We start from the raw sequence: 16,530 nt of genomic DNA on the forward strand, positions 1-16,530 counted from the left end.
TTGGTCATCACAACAAATTTCAAAGAGACAAGTTTACTGTCAAACCTTAGAGAACTATATGCCAAGGCCTGCAGAGATATGGATGGGCAATGTTTTGTGACCATGGCAGCATAAATAATTGTCTTAGGGTTTTACTGCTGGGAACAGACACCATGACCAAGGCAACTCTTATAAAGACAACATTTAATTGAGGCTGGCTTACAGGTTCAGTCCACTATCATCAAAGTGGCAGCATAGCAGTGCCCAGGCAGGCATGGTGTAGGAAGAGTTGAGAGTTCAACATCTTGTTCCAAAGGCAAACAAGAGAAGACTGGCTTCCAGGCTGCTAGGACAAGGGCCTTAAAAGCAGAGGCAGGTGGATTTCTTTGTTTGAGGCCAGCCTGGTCTACAAAGTGAGTTCCAGGACAGCCAGGACTACACAGAAAAATCCTGTCTCAAAAAACCAAAAAAGAAAAAAAAAGTGGATGCTCACAGTCATCTATAGGATGGATCACAGGGCCCCCAATGGAGAAGCTAGAGAAAGTACCCAAGGAGCTGAAGGGGTCTGCAACCCTATAGGTGGAACAACATTATGAACTAACCAATACCCCCAGAGTTTGTGTCTCTAGCTGCATATGTAGCAGAGATGGCCTAGTCGGCCATCACTGGGAAGAGAGGCCCCTTGGTATTGCAAACTTTATATGCCCCAGTATAGGGGAATGCCAGGGCCAAGAAGTGGGAGTGGGTGGGTAGGGGAGCAGGGTGTGGAGAGGGTATAGGGAACTTTCGGGATAGCATTTGAAATTTGAAATGTATATAAAGAAAATATCTAATAAAAAATGTGTAAAAAAAAAAGCCCACCCCCACAGGGACACACTTCCTCTAACAAAGCTACATCTCCAAATAGTGCCATTCCCTGGGCCAAGCATATTCAAACCATCACAACATATTCAAACCATAGTCTACAAGTAACTGGTAGAATTTGAGACCTCTCCTTATTTAAGTGAGTGTCATGAGACCCCTTGGGCTGTGTAGGATTATGTTTGACCCCTGACCCTAATCTCACACAGCAACCGGTTATTAGGAAAGGGTCTGGGTTCTGCAGGGAACAGCTGGACTGGAGTACTGTGGGGAAGGCCTAGCAGAACTCAGCTAGGTTGGCCCCTCTGAGGTGACCATGTGTCCTCGGGATTTCAGGCAGGAAGACCCAGGCAGCTCTGGAGGACAAGTTGAAGAGGCTGGAGGAAGAGTGCAAGCAGAGGGAGGCAGAGCGTGTCAGCCTGGAGCTGGAGCTGACTGAGGTCAAGGAGAGCCTGAAGAAGGCCTTGGCAGGTGGTGTCACCCTAGGACTGGCCATCGAGCCCAGGTCAGGGACATCCAGTCCACAGGTAAGTGTCCTGAAGGCACAGCCCACAGAAGTGCTCCATGATCTCTCAGATAGCATGTTCACCACTGTGCATGGTATCAGCCTAATGTTTCCACTATGTTGAGTATTTGGAGGCACTGATGTCTCATATGTTTGTCAGAGTATTTAAAGGCCAGTACTGAGACCTCCTCTGCATGGTCAGGTGACAAAGGCCAGCTCTCTTACCTTTTGGTCTGGTCTGACTTGACACCAGTTTGCCAGGCAGGAACTTGCTCTCACCCTGACAGTATTGCCGGTGTCTGGAAGCTGCAGAGACTGCAACATAATAATCTATACCCCAAATGGGGCATGAGGGGGTCACCGGTCAAGTCTGAGCTCTCACTTTTAGTCATGGCTCCTCATTGTCACCTGACTCAGCCACTGAGACTTGCTGTTGTCCCTATCTGTCCCATGGCCTTCAGGAGCTCAGGAATGGGTGCCCATGCCTCCTGTGTCTCCTGAGACTCCTCTCTGTGCACTGGGGTTGCCTCCTGCATTGGTGACAGCATTACGAATAATTGTAGGCAGACCACATCCTCAGAGGAGTGGCTTGTTAGACAGGTCCTTCTGCTGCTGCAGACACATACTGCCCTTCCCCTGTCCTGAGACATGGGTCTTTATTCTGTCATTACACTAGTGACCATACCCACCCAGAGTCGCCATGGCCTCTGAAGATGTCCGAGGAAAGGCCTGTGCTGCCAAAACATTGAGCTGGGAGCACTCCCAGTCAGGGGCCCTCACAGGAACTCTGGGCTGATATTGCTCTGAAGCAACACCCTGCACATCCCAAGTGTGTTTCCGACATTCTGAGTCATATAATGACAACAGGGTCTCCACAGCACCGTGCTTTCTCAAAGGACCATTTGCGATCCTATGTGGGAGAGCCTGCAAGCCAAATCAGACCCAAGGCAGCCAAGGTGATAAGTTGTTTTCATTTTGAGGTTTCCAAAAATTTCTCTCCAGCATCTGCCACAGTGGGAGTGGTCACAGACCCAGTGTCACTTGGGGCCGCTCATCGTCCTGGGATGCCAGGCTAATGCTGCCTGCTACTGGCAGCTTCTGCTACCAGGCCTGACCCTCTCAGTGGCAGGCAGCTCCAGGAAACATTGACAAACTTAGGAAGCACCACATTGATGGGCAGGTGAGAGAGGAGGTGAGGATAGGAGTGTGGGCTGGAATCTGGCCTCTCGGTCTTCCATCCCTCTGAAAGTGCCCCTGGGATCAGGAACGACCTGTGCTGGTCCTTCCTAGTTTTGCCCATTTCCAAATCTATTTCTGTTTTACTAAACTATTTCTTCCCCAAGAAATGCCGGTGGCTGAGAACGCCCCTCACACAGGACTCTCCTCTCATTAACAGTCTCCTGTGTTTCGGCATCGGACTCTGGAAAATTCTCCCATCTCCAGCTGTGATACAAGCGATGCTGAGGGGCCTTTGCCTGTGAACAGTGCAGCCGTCCTGAAGAAGAGCCAGCCGTCCTCAGGCAGCTCCCCTTGCCGTGGCCACGTGCTGCAGAAGGCCAAGGTGAGACCCCTGGCAGGGCCAGGTACCCCACTGCACTTGGCACTCAGTCTCCTGCCAGAGGTACTGAGCAAGTACTCCTCCAGCTGTCCCCCAAAAGCCTTAGAGGCTGGGGTTCAAAGGTAGCCACCAAATCTGAGCCCCCAAAGCTCTAGGTCACCTCAGAAATGAGCAAGATTACCACTCCCTGGGCTTGTCTTCTTTGGGCAACACAGACTGGGCAGAGTGACCATGATATCCTTTCCAGCACTTACCTACTGTGATTCTCCAAGGAAAGAAAAAGCCAGAAAAAAACCATTTTTTTTTCTAGGCTGTCCCCAGCACCCTGGCTGTCAACTTAGGGTCCCTTTACTCCCTGCAGTCAGGAAGAGGAGCCACCAACAACCTTTGTCACGATCAAACCCTAGGGATTCTCAAAGTATAATTTCTAGATGGCCAGAGCCAGCGCTTCTTGCCCATGATAATGGAAGCGGCTGTAATGGGGTGAAATGGAATGGAAGCAGCAGCAGGTGGGACTGAGCTGGCCTGGGGAGGGGACTTGAGTCCAGATGGTGTCCCTCTGTCCTGAAGATGGAGGATGCTGGGTGTGCACCTTGCCCTGTCCCCAGGCCTTGTAGTGCTGGCATTGATGTGTTGAGTGTTCAGCAGTCCCAGCCCCTCCCTGGACAAATTGCATGTAGGGGAAGGACTGTGTGATGCTCTTAGGGTGTCCTCGGATTCTGCTAGCTGTTGTGCTAGCCCAGCCCCACAGTGTGTGTGCTTCCCCAGAAAGCATGCTTTCTGGAAGGCTTCACGTTGACTGGGAGAAGGCTACTGAGCTGACATTCCAGTGACTTTTCTGCACATCCCACAGGCTTCTTAGTCTATAGTCAGATTCTCCTATGTAGAGGACCATTTTGTCTAAGCCATGCTAGAAAGGAGCTGCATGATTCCCCTCCTGGTATCTTTACCATCAGAGGAGAGGGGTGAGAAGCTGAGCTATGCTATGAAAGAAAAGCTCCCTTGGCTCTGGCTGTTCAGCTTTGTCCCCTTCTGATGGAGAACACGAAGCCTATGACTGTCAGTTCGAGACACAGACAGCTTCATGCAGTTCCCATACAGCACAGGAGGGCGTCTGGTCCCAGCTGTCGCCAGTACATGACAGGAGGTTTGGAGGTTCTTGTCACTGCAGCTGATCTCTGGCACAGCCTCAGGAATGGACCTGAGAAGAATGAACAGTCCTAGTGTCAGAGGGGCCCCGTGAGTTTGGGGTGGGGGACATATTGACTAGGCTAAACATTCTCTTGACTTTTCTAGAATCAAAAGTTCACGGGTAATTAGTGGCTAATGGTATCGCACTGGCAGAAATACGAACCCTAATGGAACAGCTGGCAGAATCAGGAACATTGGGACAGGGAGGGAGGGACGTGCCACAGCTCTGGACTGGTGGCTTGTCTCTGCAGAGGAAAATGCCTGGCCAGCTCCCCGTCTCATCCTCCCCAGACACCTCCTGAGAATAGGTGCTGAGAGCCCCATGTCTGAGGGCAGTGTGCAAGGCCCACTGCCCTGATGCTGCACCCCGCCCCTTACAGCGGCTGTGTCCACTTCACCCATCCAGCCACCCATCACCCACTTTCTGGTGGTAAAAGAAGCAAAACTAACCTGACCTATTAATAGGGCATCCCCATGCGTGTCCCACCTCTGGAACTTCATTTTGCTAGATGAAACACCAAAACAACCAATACCACATTCTTCCCTTGCCTCAGATGCATACTATGATACTGTTTATCTCTGTGAACTTGACTGCCTCAGAGGATATGTAGTCCTTACTCACATGATATCCCAGCAGTCAGCTCTCCCTTCCCGGTTCTGCCTGCTGAGTGTCCCATGTCTGCAGGGGCCACACTTACCTATTTACTCCTGTTGGGTATTTGGATTGGGTTTATCTCTGGCTGGCTACTGCATTCTGTTCTCTGTGGCTGAGCCCAGACATTGTGTAGCTCTCAAAGGCTCATGGACCATAGCAACTTGTGGTAGCCAGGATCAAACTGTCTGCGTTCACACATCTCTCTCCTCCAGGAGTGGGAGCTGAAGAATGGGACATAGAGGGAGCCCAGCCACGCCCAGAGACTGTGTACTGCCACCAGCCTCGCGTGTGACACGTGTGCCTCCCAGAGTGGCCTGAACATGACCGCAGAAGTTTGGACGAGTCTGACGCTGACCCTTGGCTGGCTTGCGTGCACGCTTTCTACTGTATGATGGTGCCCTTTAGGAAAGTTTACTTTAAAACTTTGGTGTCCAAATTTACTTGTTAAGAAGCAGAAATGAAAGGGGTTGACAAGCTGTTTTGAGGCGCCCTCTAGCAGATGGGGCGGTTCTGGGGACCTCAGCTCAGCTCCAGCCTGCAGCCCGTGGACCGTGCGCCCCTGTGAGACAGGGTGGCCCGAGCCTTCCCCATGTGCGGTCAGAGCTGCGTACCTCACCCTGTTTGCCAGAGGGTCCTACTCTGCAGCAGCATGAGCTCCCGTGTCTCTGCACACCCCTCCCCGTCCCGCCTGTCCCCTGTCAATGGAGGTGAAGCCATGAGAAATAGGGCTGTGAAGATTCAGTTTTGGTTTTGGACAAAAATCTTTTGTCACCAGGATAGAGAAGTTGTCATTCTTTTTAACCAGTGTTTTTTCATGTTTGCTTTTAAAGAAAATGCCTCCCCCACTCCGTTTTTTTTTTTTTGTTTGTTTGTTTTTTTTTTTCTTCATGTGCTATGCTTGGACGTTAGGGACTTTTCAGAGACCCTGTTTCCTCCCAGTTTATGATGAGAGTCAGCACAGAGCTTTCAGTCGTTGGGTAGCATATGACCCTTTCTCCTGGCCTGAGACCCCAGCTTCCTGGGTTGCCGGGCAGGAACTCCTCAGCCCAGGAAGCACGTTGGCCGCCATCTGCCTGTGGATTTAACAGAGTGGGGTCTAGAACCTATAGTTTAACCTGGACCATCTTTGAACAGAGACGATCCTTCCAGAGCACCTTCCTCCAGTTTACAGTCGAAGCTGTGCATCATGGGTGCACTCCCATGCTGAGGTTCGGATTGTGCGGGCCCCTCTCACTCTCCTGCTTGCCCCTGTGCACTTGGTAGGACAGTTCAGCTGCTTAGGAGGTGCTGTCTACAGCTCATGGGGCTAGCCTCTACTCTAGGGGGTTGAGTGTCAAACTGGCGTTTTGGGCTTCCCGGTAACAGTCCAAACCTTTCCACCATGGGAAGATGCAGGCAGTGACCTGGAAGTTAGGCATCTCTGCAGACTTGTACAGGACCAGTTATACATGGGTGAGAACCTGGTGATGCTGTACCAGGGGCAAGCCTTCCCATCACAGCCCAGAATGTCCTTAGCACACACATGAGGAGTCTCCCAGGCTCTCTCTCTGTAGTGGTGCCTTTAAGGGCCTTCTCTGGGCAGTCTTCATGGCCATGACTGATGCTCTGTGCTTGAGCCCTGAAGCAGCTACCTTGGAGTCACCAAAGAGCAGCAAAGTGGTCACCAGGGTACAGGGACATCATAGTGTACGTGGAAGCTGCTTAGCTGAAGGTCTGTCCCAGACTAGCCCAGTGTAAGACATTTGCCAGCTGTCTAATGGTGCTTTGCTCTAGTGCCTTCCTCCAAAGGGCAGTTAGGATTCCTCACACCAGCATCTGCGTGGGCTAGTTTCTGCCAGGAAACTGTGTAGGACCAGGATGAGGGATACAGCCTCCACACATGCCAGCCTGTTCATGGAGCCCCTTGGGTCATCACAGGGAGCTGTGACCATTCCATGCTCTGAAAGGGACTTCCGTAGACTTCTGCTGCTTTGGGTCTCAGAGCAATGCTTTTGGCCACTCTGATAGCAGCCTGCTTTGCCAGGAAAGCTGTTCCAGGCTTTGATTGTTACCAAAACAAGGAGAAAATGTCCAGTTTAACAGCCAACCCTGGCCAGCATAGAGGGACACAGTGAATTATCATGTCCAGCAAATAAGCCTCAGCTGAGTTTGTCCTGATGAAGACACAGCAGGTTCTAGGCTCCTGGTGTTCCTAATTTGTGCTGAAAAAACCCCAGCCTTGTCATCCATTCAACTGTGGTGGATCCTGTAAGTTCCTCAGCACCATATAAAGTAGGTCCCGGGGAAGGTAAGGCTCCCAACACAGGGCTCCAATGTCCTGGGCTCCCATTAATGTTCTTAGATTTGGTCAGAAAGCTAGTTGAGAGAGCATTTGTTTCAAAATAAGTTATTTATTTGTATATGTTCAATAAATAGAGTTTTAATTTATATATGTACATATTAGGCACCCATGATCCTGTCAGGAGTCTCAGTGTTCTCATTCTATGACCCTCCCAAAGCCACTAGCATGACCCCAGCCATCGATACCACAGGTTTGCCTTGTGTGGAGCCAGGTAGGCAGAGGGCTGAACCCTTTTTTGTGAGCAATCAGGTCCTCTGGATCATGGGAGTTGCTCCGCCTCTCTTTGTCTGAGGCCACAATGTTTCTAGGGGTCTACTTTTTGTTACAATTTGGCAAGTTGTCATCAGCTTTCACAAACCCCTCTACTTTTTTTTTTATTTATTTATTTCCAGAGACAGGGTTTCTCTGTGTAGTCCCGGTCTCATTCTGTAGACCAAGCTAGCCTCAAACTCAAAAATCCGCCTGTCTCTGCCTCCCAAGTGCTGGGATTAAAGGCGTGTGCCACCACCGCCGGGCAAACCCCTCTACTTCTGTGTCCGTTTACTAGCTAACCATTTGCTTACAAATATCCTGCTGGCCTGGGACTTGCTGTGGTCCCTGGCTTGGGCATGGGGGTGGGGCCCTCAGTGTCACACAATCTCATTTACCAGTGTTCTTGCAAGGATGAGCGTGGGTCACATGGCCTCTTCCAGAATGCTTGCTGCTCCCCTGCCTCGAGTGTCCCATGCATGCCTTGGTCCCGCCTCACCCACCCATCCTCCTCATCTGTCCACTGCCCCAATTTTGGCTGTTTCTGTGTCCGCACGTCCATGCTGATGGGACTTTTAGAAAATCTGCTTTGGAAAGCAATGTCCCAGGCCCTGAGGCCATGGAGGAAGATTTCTGCTATGTGGGGGACTGCAGTTCCCAGATAGAATTCACCAGCAGGCAGCAGCAGGGGTGTCTCTGGCCTCTCCTCCCAAAGGCCAGGGACAGCCTCCCTTGTTACTGACCTCTGCCCTGTGCTCTGGGGATACTTGAGCCAAGTCATTTATCTCTACTCTCACCAGCACCTGCAAGGTCCATTCTATGGGTGAGGCAACATCAAAATGAGTGCTCTTCCTCTCCGTTTTTCTTTTCTAAAGTAATTTTGAGTCAGAAACATTTCAAATTCATGACATGGTTTTTATAGAAGCAATTGAATGTCTGGGTCTTCTTCCCACTGACTTGCTACTAGTCATGCCAGAGAGCTGGGTTTCTACTGTGAAATAAACTGAAAATAACCCCCCTGTGCCATATGCACACCACTCAGCCCCATGGCCATGGCCCTGGCGTGGGAAGCCCACTCCTCAGTTTTGAGGAATACCCTTTGCCAGTAGGGGGGGACACACCACTGTGGTCTCTGGAAACCTGGGTTTCCCACACGCCAGATTGGATTAGCCTTTCAAAGTGGTGTCTTTAGTTCATAATTCATAGGGACCAAAGCTGTTTTTAATATGATAATTGATTTTCTAACAAAGGTTTACTCTACATTCTAACACCAGTTTTTTTACATTCTAGATATTCCAAATCAATTGCTCGTGGCTCTAAGTTGTAAAATGTTTTCACGTTATGAATGTAATTATTTCCTTAATGTATTTTTTAAAAAAAACTAAAATCATATTTAAAATAATCTTGGAAAGACACAGGCAAAGAAAAGAGAAAGTTTGTTTTTGGGTTTTTTTTGTTTGTTTGTTTGTTTTAGTTAACTATGTTGGTAGCCCATTTGAAATGACTGTAAATATATTTTGATTGTGTAGCTCAATGTATTTAATTCAGAAAGTAAAAATTTTTTTATGTAAAGAGACTTGCAATGAAAGATCCTAGTTTTCAGTCCACGTCCCCCATCCCATAGTCCCTTCACCCCACTTTTCTGCTCTAAAAACGGATTTTTTTCTACTGTTGTTTAACCGTGTACCCATTGACTGGCGCCCATTGGCGGAACTTGTTTGTGTATTAATAAAACTGTGCTGTGTGGCCCAGCCTCATGTCCTCCTGACAGTGGCTCATGGCACAGGAGATGTCCGTAGTTGTCTGAGTCATCACTTCTGATCACTTGACAGGTGGGAGGGGCTGCATCTCACTGGTGCACAGGGAGGGTAACATACACAGGAAACCCTCTGTCTTAGAGGACCTTGGGGATTTTTCTGAGTGGTTTGGGACCTGAGTATTTAACTCAGTAGACACCATCACTGCCTCCTCACCTCCCGACTTGGTGCCAAGCGCTGGAAACAGAATGAATCCCCTGGATGCCTGCTCTCAGGGTACCAGCAGACACAGATGCACTCTGGTGGGCAACGTTGCATGGAGATTTGAGAAACTGTAGATGAGGCAGCAGCTTTGAAGCCTAGTAGAGTTCTGAGAGGTGTGTGTGTGTGGGTGGGGGGGGGGGTTCTTTGAATTAGGCAGTAGCATTTAAATAAAGGCTATGACTGCTTACAGCCCAATATGAGACAGGGAGACCATCAGAAGAGGGTTGAGGTGGGCTGGGGTGGACATGGAGAAGTTGTGGGACGTCCTGTCAAGTAGAGAGGAGCCTTTATGGTTTCAACAGGCACATGCCAGTTGATGGCTGGCTGGTGGATCAAGCATCAGAGCAGAGGTGGGAACCTGCCCAGGGAGGTCCTGCCCACACTGGGGACTGCTACCATGAAGGATACCCAGAGGAGAGAGCATGATAGGTCCAGCAGGAGCTGAGTCTAGGACCTACTACTGGGCTTGACATCCGGATCGAGAGCCATTGGGTCTGAGTTCCTGGGGAGTGTGGTGAGGGATGTATGTGTTGGTGGTGTTCAGGGGCATGGGTTAACCTGGAGGTCCGTTCAAGCCACTCCTGGCTTAGGTACTGGGTAGTGGGCACAGTCCAGTCATTGATCACAGGTGATGGAGGATCTTACTGCATTGAATCTGGAGATGGGACCCAGACTTCAGGGCGACTGTGAGGTCACAGAGCTATTCATCAGAGAAATTCAGTTTGTGGGGGCCCCTGGGGCTCTGAGAAGGAAGAACCTACCCTCACTTGTCCAGGGTCATCCATTGAGACCTAAGCATTGGCCCAGTGTCACTGAGCCAGTTTTTAAGTGATGTCTTTGGTTTTGGAGTCCCTGTGGGCTGGATGAGAATGAGGGGTCTGCTCAGTGTCATTTAAAGCAGAGGATGACTCAGTGCTTGGCCACAGATCACCCTAGGGTACTTGTGCTGTGGCTTATAGTCTGTAACCCGCTGTCATGGAGCCTATTAGGTGCACAGCAGGAGCCTCCGCGGGAAACACTATTAGATGTCTGTGACTTGGGAAGTTTGTGACAGAGACATAGGTTTTATAAGGCTGTTTAAAAAACACCTCTCTCCTCATGGGAAGGCAGTCAAGAGCTCAGGTGGGAGGCACAGCTGGGATAGAGACTCCATGGGAGGAGACAGGTATGCATTCCTCCTGAGCTGAAGGTGGGAGCCAGGCAGTACAGGAACATGGCGAATGCCCCAACAAGGACCCTTCGTAAGCACCAGGCAGAGCAGAGCTGCTGCTTCCTGCCTAGGGTGCAAGCCTCCCCTCTAGGAGTCTAGTTGGCCCACAGTGTGGCTCTCTTCAGGCCCACCTGTCTCTAGAAATGCCAAGTGACTGTTCATGTGCAGATTGGCCAGTCCAGAGCCTGTGCCCCCTGCTTCTAAGGGATGTTTGCCTCAGCGGTCTGCCAGATGTGATGCCGAGTGCTACACACAAGACATGCTGCTGGTTGGATCTCTGAGGAGCAAAGTGGGGGTCTAATAAGACCAATATGCCCAATCCGTTTGCTGTATCTGGAATGATTGAAAAGGGAGATTAAGGGATCATGGAGGCACCTGAATGGCTGACAGCACAGCTCAGGAAAACCACTCCCAAATTTATACGCATGAGAGAGGCTTCTATCCCCTTTGCTACACAGCATAGGCTTGCCTTAGAATGTCACTGGGCCAAGCTCATATCACACCCTGTAGGGGACCTACAAAGTGGTGATGTCCAATGCCCAACTACTATACACCTGCCCAACAGCCTTGAGATCACAGTCTGTCCCTCTAGTGGGCTTACAGAATGCACAATTGGTTGCAGGTATGTCCTGCTCCTGAGATACATGGCTAGGGTGGGACAAGGACTGCTGACACACAGGGAGGGCAAAGAACTCACACAGCCTGGAAAACCGCAATTCATTATCACAGCCCACTGCCTGCATCCTAGAACTAAGGTTGGACCACTCCACCCCATGCTTGCTGCTGACCCTGCATGATCCAGGCACACTGTACCATGACAGCATCTCTGGTTGTCTCTTGTACCAGATGCGGGGACCCTTGGTAGCTCTTGTCTATGGGTGTGCTGGCCATCTTGTCTCTTATGTCTATATTTGGAGGCAGTACTCCTGCTTTATAGCTGACAGGCGGAACAGAAGGCACCAAAACACACCAAAGGGCTTCCTGTGCTGGCCATGTGATCTGATCAAACCCTCTAGACCTCACGGGAAGAAGGCATGGAGTCTGGAGGTGTTGCAGCCTTTCAGTAGCCTGAGGACACACATACACCACTATGTCGGCTCAGAACACCATAGTTAGGGTAGTCTCCACTCAGTTCTGTGATCCAAATCTGTAGAGGCCCTCCTCCCTTTGCCGACTTTCCTGCTTGCCCCACCCCCATGGCCATTTTCTCTGTTCCCCAGATAATTTCCTGTCTTCTCTTGCTTCCTCAGTATCCCCACCTCACTTCTGACTTTCCTAAAAATACAGCGCGCCCAGCACATCTGGCTGCGTTGCCCTGTCCTGGGGATGGATGGGCCCAGCACATCTGGCTGTGTTGCCCTGTCCTGCGGATGGGCACCTTCTGCTCCTTGGCTTCATCCCTCTGCTCTGGGCTCCACCACACTTGATCCCTGTGGTCTCACTGTGGTGTGACTCACTTGTAAGCTGGCTACTGTCCTGTCCCAGCCTACCCCTCTCCCCAGGAGCAGCACGTGGGCCCATTAGGCACTGGTGGGGCTCCAGCATTTTTTTTTTTTTTTTGCTCCAGCATTTTATACTCCACTTCCACACTGCCTGTTCTCTTGAGCTTGACCCTGCCTGTCTCTTACTCAGCACCCAGTGACAGCTTTCTTCAGCCAGAAGTGAGTCCCAGTGGTCTTGTCTTCAGAGCACACTCACTGCAGCCACAAGGCCCTGGCTCCTTGGCCTGTTTATGGCTCCTTTCCTAGTTTCCCATCTTGACCTGAGGGCCTATGGGACCATGTCCCTCACCTGATCTAGTTCTTGCCCAGGGCTCCCTCTCCCTTCTCATCTCTTACCTCTCCTGGTCCCACCAATGTAAGGACCAACTCCTCGTGGCCCACTTTAAGACTGAGGCATATCTAGAGCCCAGACCCCAGGAGGCAGCTGTAGGAACAGGAGGCGCTGGGCACTGTCCTCCTTAGCTCCCAGCTGGTGCCTGCTTGCCTGGCTCTGCTCTCAGTTTATCCAAGGTTGGAAAGTCACAGGCAGCTATGGGATGGTGCAGAAACAAGGGAATCATGGGATTCAGGAGGATTGGGAGTTTGGGGTAGGGGTTATGTTAGATCACTGAAGTTTGAACCTCTCTGAAGAACTCAGCTAATGCATTCACAGGGGCAGGGAACTGCGATGAGGAACATAAAGACTACCTTTTTTTTTTTTTTTTTCACTAAATCTGTGCACCAGCCACTCTAGCCCTTTCTCTAGGCTGACCCACAACTCTGTAAGGTCATAAAATTAACTGCGTCACCTTCACTACTCGGAGTCTCTGGTGCTCTTACTATGACGTGAGGACTTGTTTCCCATGCTGGTCTCTGCTGTGACCATGCCAAACAGTCACCCGCTGTGGTCATGGGTGGTCTGAGCATTCTCAGATCTGGCTGGCACCGTGGTTAAGGGTCTCGCTCCACCATGGAGTGGCTTGCACATCTGCTTCAGGGCCACTGCCAGAACTTTCCTGTGAGCTGTGAGGTGCGCCATGTGCTGGAGTTGATCCGCAGCCAAGACTGACGCCGTCATTATGGCTGATTTGTCATTGCCCCAGTCACTGTCATGCTGGCAGGCGCAGCTCAATACTGCCTCCTGAGCCCAATACTGCCAAAATCTGGGCAAGTCATTAGCAGAGCTGAACGTGTGGGCCACAGTGACACCAGCTGCAGGCTGCCAATGCAGTCGTTAGCCCAGTGGCAAGTCAGAAAGTCCTGGCCTGGGCCAAGTGCCATTGGCATGCTGAGCCTGGGATACCGGTGATAGACGAGGGAACATCACCACCAAGTTCCACTGAACGTAACCACGCGTGGCTGCTGTCCCTGAGGAACCTCCATGGTTAGTGATCCTGATATGAGGCAGAGCAATCATGGATGCCTCTCTGTGGAGATGAGCATCTCACAGCTCTTACAGAAGGAACATGGTGGTACAGGTCTGCATGTGCTGCCCCACTGAGTGCCTACAGATGCCCCCACACAGAATCTCCTTTCCCTGTGAACCCTGTCCCTCAGCAAGTTACCAGGCCTCATCTAAGACCTGGGAGCACAGTTAGAACTGGGTAGGAAGCCCTGTGGCACCTGAGCCCTGGGCACCTAGGCTAGAGCTGCAAGGGCCCAGGCAAGTGTACTGGCTGGTTTTGTGTGTCAACCTGACCCAAGCTGGAGTTATCAAAGAGAAAGGAGCTTCCCTTGAGGAAATGCCTCCATGAGATCCAGCAGTAAGGCATTTTCTCAATTAGTGAGCAAGGTTGGGAGGCCCATTGTGGGTGGTGCCATCCCTGGGCTGGTAGTCCTGGGTTCTATAAGAAAGCAAGCTGAGCAAGCCAGGGGAAGCAAGCCAGTAAGTAACATCCCTCCATGGCCTCTGTATCAGCTCCTGCTTCCTGCCCAGTGTGAGTTCCTGTCCTGACTTCTTTTGGTGATGAACAGCAATGTGGAAGTGTTAGCTGAATAAATCCTTTCCTCCCCAACTTGCTTCTTGGTCATGATATTTTGTGCAGCTACAAACCCTGACTACGACAGCAAGGTGTGAGAGCTGGAAGAGCTGTGAGAGGCCGAGTGGCCCAGGGATGTGCAGTTGGGAGTTGGTCACCTGCAATACAGCTTCATCTCATATCCAGGGAGAAGGATGGTGACAGAAGGTGACAGGGTGGGTAAGTAGCAGGCTCCTACTCTTAGATCGGACCAGGCCAGCCAGTGGGTCTGAACACTGATCCCCACTGATGTATTTCATTTCCTCCTGTCATGCTCATACAGTGACTTTGTCCTCTGCTGGTGGCTGTTACCAGTCACGCTCCATGGCCCAGCTGTTTACAGACACTGCTCTCTCATCCTGGAGTAAGGGCCATTGTGGCCAGCTTTCCATGATTCCCCTTGGAGGCAGGTGCTGGAACCATCTGCCTTACAAGCAGTGTCCGTAAGTGTGCCTTCACACCCCTAGGTCTGGCAATAGCATCTTCCGGAGGCTTCACAGCATGAGGTGTAGAAACGATGGCTCTGGGACCAAGACTAGGCACTTCTCCGGCATCTGACAAGCCTTCAAATGGTCTTCCAGACAGTCCTGGCTGGTCAACTCACTTTCTAGAAGGAAGCCAGCAGCCCTTGAGTACAGCTTGTGTTCCTACTGGGCAAACTTACCTGACTTGTCAGAACCTGGGCCTCCAAGGACAGGCTTTGGCCCTAGTATAATCTGTTCATGACACTGCAAGTTTCTGTCTTTCTGTTACCTATGTGGTTTTGATACCAAGCTGGAGGCCACCAGTTTCTGAACTTAGTGACTAAGCATTCAGGACGGAGTGATGCTTGAAGTGCTGATTCAGCAAAAAAACAAGCAGCCACTCTGTCCACAGATCTGTCCATGTGTTGCTGCCTCTTCCAGGAGCTGATCCCCCCCTTCTCCCCCACACACATTCTGAGTGCACCTCAAAAGACTGCAGGAGATGACTGGGACAGTGACACATTCTGCCAAGCATTGCTTCTCAGGAAGCGATGTCTCCCAAGGGACATATCTATGGAACACCCGCAGCATACCCTAGGCCCATGGCACACCTTCAGGAAGCACCTTATCAGTGTGTAGCCCAGGGGCTGCGGCTGCAGTCCAGGAGGGAGAGGATGTGCTGGAAAGCACCCCCTTTACCCTCTTCAGCACCTACACCACCCACAAGCCTCTCTGGCCTTTGGCCTCCTTACATGTTCAGCCCTAAGCTCCCACCCAGCACAAACCCAGCTCCTCTGCGGGACCAGCACCTGTTCCTGCACCTGTTCCCCAGCCTGAGGTTACCTTCAAGGTCAGGGCTTTGGTCTCACACTGGCCCTGCTCTAGCCTGGCACCCAAACATAGGGCAGTTTCTTAAACTGGCCAGGCTGTTACCAGGGCCTGTGCTTAGGTATTTCCGTTTCTGTCATGTGTTATCAAAAACTGAAGCACCTTCAGGAAACCCCTCAGAGGCAGCAGAAGGGAGCAGGTGCTAGAGAGTCGAAGAGAACAAGAGAGGCTTAGGCTCTGGGACTCCACAGTTAGGCTGCAGAGCTCAGAGCATCTGGGCTGGTTCTAGGCCCTGTGAGTGCAGCATCGAAGTCCACTACTGCAGTATCCCCCAGTGCTGCTTTATTACCCCAGATACCATGCTCTGAGCCGGTCCCTGGCCTGGTCACTGCAGCCAGGGGATCTGTTGAGGTTGGAGGATATTGTCGCTTCAGATGTCCACTAGTGTTGTAGGCCTGTCTGTCCTGATGATTCTTGGGACTGTGATCACTCTCCCTCCCACTTAGTAACCTTTGTGCCACCAGAGGTGGCTTTAGGCTCTCCTTGCTGAGGATCTAACCTCTCTTTGGAGGTGTGATAGGGAAGGTGGACATCAACAGCCGGGTTCTGCTGGGGAATGGGCAGAGTAGATGGCAAAATAGCCTCCCAGAGTCAGAACATAGGCAATGTTCATAGTGTCTCGGATTTCTGCAAATGACCGGCATTTGATAGATGGGTAAGTCCAAGAATGGTCTGGAGACTCCCTGCCTTCCTTTTGCATTTGGCTCTGTCCCCACTTCTGTGAATATGACTGAGTTAGTGATCACTGGAAATGTCTTCACCGTGGGTGTACTGGCTTGTTTTGTGTCAATTTGACACAGCTGGAGTTATCACTGAGAAAGGAGCTTCAGTTGAGAAAATGCCTCCCTGAGATCCAGCTGTGGGCATTTTCTCAATTAGTGATCAAGGGTGGGAGGGCCCCCTGTAGGTGGTACCATCCCTGAGCTGGTAGTCTAGGGTTCTATAAGAAAGCAAGCTGAGCAAGCCAGTAAGTAACATCCCTCCATGGCCTCTGCATCAGCTCCTGCTTCCTGACCTGTGTGAGTTCCAGTCCTGACTTCCTTTGGTGATGAACAGAGATATGGAAGTGTAAGCTGAATAAACCCTTTCCTCCCCAACTTGCTCCTTGG

General features: G+C 51.0%; 1 protein-coding gene across 3 annotated transcripts in view; it reads left to right on the forward strand.

Annotated features, from left to right (window-relative positions):
- The window catches only part of Afap1 (actin filament associated protein 1), a 111,718-nt gene extending 102,581 nt beyond the window's left edge, over positions 1–9,137 (forward strand). For all 3 annotated transcript variants that reach the window (XM_085836640.1, XM_029477636.2, XM_021163596.3), the window contains 3 exons: positions 1,177–1,367; positions 2,742–2,906; positions 4,962–9,137. In XM_085836640.1, the coding sequence (XP_085692766.1) occupies positions 1,177–1,367; positions 2,742–2,906; positions 4,962–4,988 (383 nt within the window). In that variant the 3' untranslated portion in view covers positions 4,989–9,137. The remainder of the gene's footprint in view (positions 1–1,176; positions 1,368–2,741; positions 2,907–4,961) is intronic.
- The last annotated feature ends 7,393 nt before the right edge of the window (positions 9,138–16,530 follow it).

Source organism: Mus caroli, unplaced genomic scaffold (genome assembly GCF_978045245.1).
Source record: "Mus caroli unplaced genomic scaffold, Mus_caroli_1 scaffold_4, whole genome shotgun sequence".
Classification (NCBI taxonomy): Eukaryota; Metazoa; Chordata; class Mammalia; order Rodentia; family Muridae; genus Mus; species Mus caroli.